The 3069-nt window shown below is 38.3% G+C and overlaps 1 protein-coding gene across 1 annotated transcript; it reads right to left on the bottom strand.

Moving 5' to 3' along the window:
- Positions 1-220: 220 nt before the first annotated feature.
- dleu7 (deleted in lymphocytic leukemia 7) lies at positions 221-2918 on the bottom strand. The gene is made up of 2 exons (XM_082163709.1): positions 1703-2918; positions 221-1097 (listed from the first exon to the last, which is right to left on the bottom strand). Exons 1-2 carry the CDS (start codon positions 2000-2002, stop codon positions 891-893), a joined length of 507 nt encoding a protein of 168 aa, XP_082019835.1. The 5' UTR covers positions 2003-2918; the 3' UTR covers positions 221-890.
- Positions 2919-3069: the final 151 nt, after the last annotated feature.

Raw genomic sequence — 3069 nt, 5'->3', positions numbered from 1 at the left:
TGGGGCCCCGCAGATTCAACTTGAAGATCTTTATAACTGTGCAGCAAAGAGGAAAGCAGTCTCCATCATTAATGACCCCTCTCATCCTCTGTACTCCTCTTTTCAGGTACTGCCATCAGGTTGCCGCTTTAGAGCTCATTTGGCCAAAAAGAAAGCTTAGAGGGACTATTTTATTCCTACTGCAATTTCTATTTTAAATAAGACCAAAAAGTTGTATTAGTATATTGTATATAAGCCTTTATTTATTTTCATATTTGTACTGTATTTTCTTTGTATTAATTGTATTTTGTGATGTGTGTGATTGTATTGTGTATATGTGAGCCTTTTAACCTAAGACAAATTTCTATCACTGGTGGATAGATAATAAAGCTTTTTGAATTTGATAATTACACTGTAATGTCATAATCCTTTAATTCAACAAATACACAAACACAACATGCATTTAATACACTCTCCTCCCCACCCAACACACTCATTAACTCTTTTTTTAGCAGATGACAAAGGCGGCCACACCAGACAATCCCGAGGTGTGACAACCATCCCATCCACTGAGTTGAGAGTGGATTCAGCACTAGCAGCTGTTAGACTTGATTTACCTGTACAGTAAGCGGAGTACAGACTCATGATACTGGCATGCGTTGAGAGAATGTTGTTCTGTCATCCTTAGGCTTGAGTACTGATTGACACAAAATAATAAATATGAAGACAACTCTCAAAAAGCTCATTGCAAAACACTTCTTGTGAAGATCAACATCTTCAGTCAGAATCTGATTTCACATTTATTGATGATTCACGTATAGTTCTTGGCTTGTTTCTCTTCTAAGAAAAGGTAGTGTGTTCTTATTTACGAGCAAGAGGTAGTTCCTTAGAATTCACAAATCTCTCGATCTTCAGATATCAGGGAAGGAGTTAGACAGCTCCCTCAGTCTGCGGGTGGTCACGGTGGACGAGAGATTGTTTTCATCTCGCACACATGCGAGCAGGTTACCGACAATATGTCCAAGACAGTCCCGAAGTTCTCTCAAATCTCTATTAGAGCAAGAACTACTTTCTGCAATAGCCATTCTCAAGCATATGTTCTTCAGCTCAACACTGTCCTGAAAGAAAGGACAAAAAATATGATTAATTCGAAAAAGAGCCTATATGTATAATCACATTCAAGTAAAGTCAGATGAGTTTAGCATCCACATACTATAAACGTATATATGCACACACTCTAAGTAAATAAAGGTTCCAAAAGGGGATTTTCACAGAGATGCTAGAAGAACCATTTTGACTTGGTGTGAACATTTTAATAATCTGAATTAACCTTTTTTTCTATAAAGAAGCTTTTGTTGAATGGAAAGGTTCTATGGATGATAAAGATTCTTCATTAATGGGACCGTAGATGCCAATATTGAACCATTATTAAGATTATAGGCCTATATAATCACAATTCAACCAAAATACTGTGTATAGTCAGCACGTGTGGAAACACCTACTGTTTAAAAAGCCTTTTTGAAATAAAACATTTTTCATTTGATTTGAATGCATTCGATTACAATACGTCCACTGCGTTATTTAATAGTTTAATGGCTTTACTATTAGACCAAAATAAATGACTAATCCAACATAGGCAGCCTGATAGACGTAATCACTTGACAACAACTGCGTCGTTATAACACAAAATTTACACTACAGCAGAACCACAAAAACATCTTACCTTACGCTTGAGCAAACTCTTCTCGTAGGAAACCTCTTTTATAAAGTCTTCCTCGACAGATATGAGCTGTTTCAGTATCTCGAGCAGTCGTGTGAGGCAGCTCTCTCGCGCTCTCTCCGCGATAGTCTTCATCCTGCGGGGCTCCTTCATCACATCGCCCGGGCGAACCGCGACTTTACCGGCCGCTAAAGCACCTGAACACTGGCCTTCGCCATCTGCATTACTGGTTGTGGCGTGAGCTCGCAGTTCATGAAGGATGTTTAAGGCATCGATCTGATGTGTTAAAGAGCAGAGCCCCATGTCTGTCACCTGGTCACCACCGACTGATCGGCCGCATTGAGCACAGTCACACAAATGATGCGAGAGATACGAGGCTCTGGTCGAAACAACGTGACAAATGAGCGGTTTTAAGTGTTTTTTCTTTTGCTGGCGAAGACGGTTTCTTCCACGACTTCCCCATTGTTTTGTGCCTGGCTTGAGTTGATAAGCACTTATATGCAAATCTGACCTAACAGTCCCGCCTCCTTTATTTGAGTTGCTCCGAAAGCGGTTAACTGGGGGTGGGGAGGTTGTTTCACACACCTACACGGGCGATACAACGGTTTGTTTCCAATAAACACACAAAAGAAAGCAACATAGTTAGCATTTTAAATCCTTGAAAGGATATGATTGCTCCAAACATGAATTTCTTTTCATGAAATGGGGTGGGGGTGGGGATACTATGAAAGTCAATGGGGTCCATCAACTGTTTGGTTACCGACATTTTTAAAAAATATCTCCTTTTGTGTTCATCAGAAGAAATAGATGTATTCAGGTTTGGAACAACTTGAGGGTGAGTAAAAGATGACAATTTTCATTTGTGGGTGAACTATCCCTTTAAATTATAATATACCCTACTCTTTTCTTTCTTTTTCTTGCAAGAGCATATTTGTTGAATACATTAATAGCAATGGCTGTTGGTTCTGGCTCTACTGTTATTTTGTATTTTTTCTTTCTTTCTATTTTGCAAAAACAAAATAACAATAATGAAAAAAAGAGAAGAAAAGCAGACTTGCATGACTTGATGAAACCAAAGTCATGCGATTCCAGGGAAGAGATCACAGCTGACAATGTCTAAGCAGACATTTCGCAACAAAGCTAAAACTTCATCTGAAATGAAAGTCCCTAATCAGCTTTTTTTATTTTTTTCAGGCACTAAAGGGTCAAATATGTTGACACACTCTTTATTACTACCATACACATTTCATAAGTCATTACAAATTTGAAATAACACACTAATTAAATTAAATTGTCTACAAAACGTATTTTAGGCATTGAAGCATAAGCTTTTGGATCAAAAGATTTCATAACATGCAGTCAAGCGTGTC

Source organism: Leuciscus leuciscus, assembly GCF_965113295.1.
Source record: "Leuciscus leuciscus genome assembly, chromosome: 3".
NCBI classification, from domain to species: Eukaryota; Metazoa; Chordata; class Actinopteri; order Cypriniformes; family Leuciscidae; genus Leuciscus; species Leuciscus leuciscus.
The sequence above is the reverse complement of the archived record's forward strand: the minus strand, read 5'-3'. Positions and strand labels throughout refer to the sequence as shown.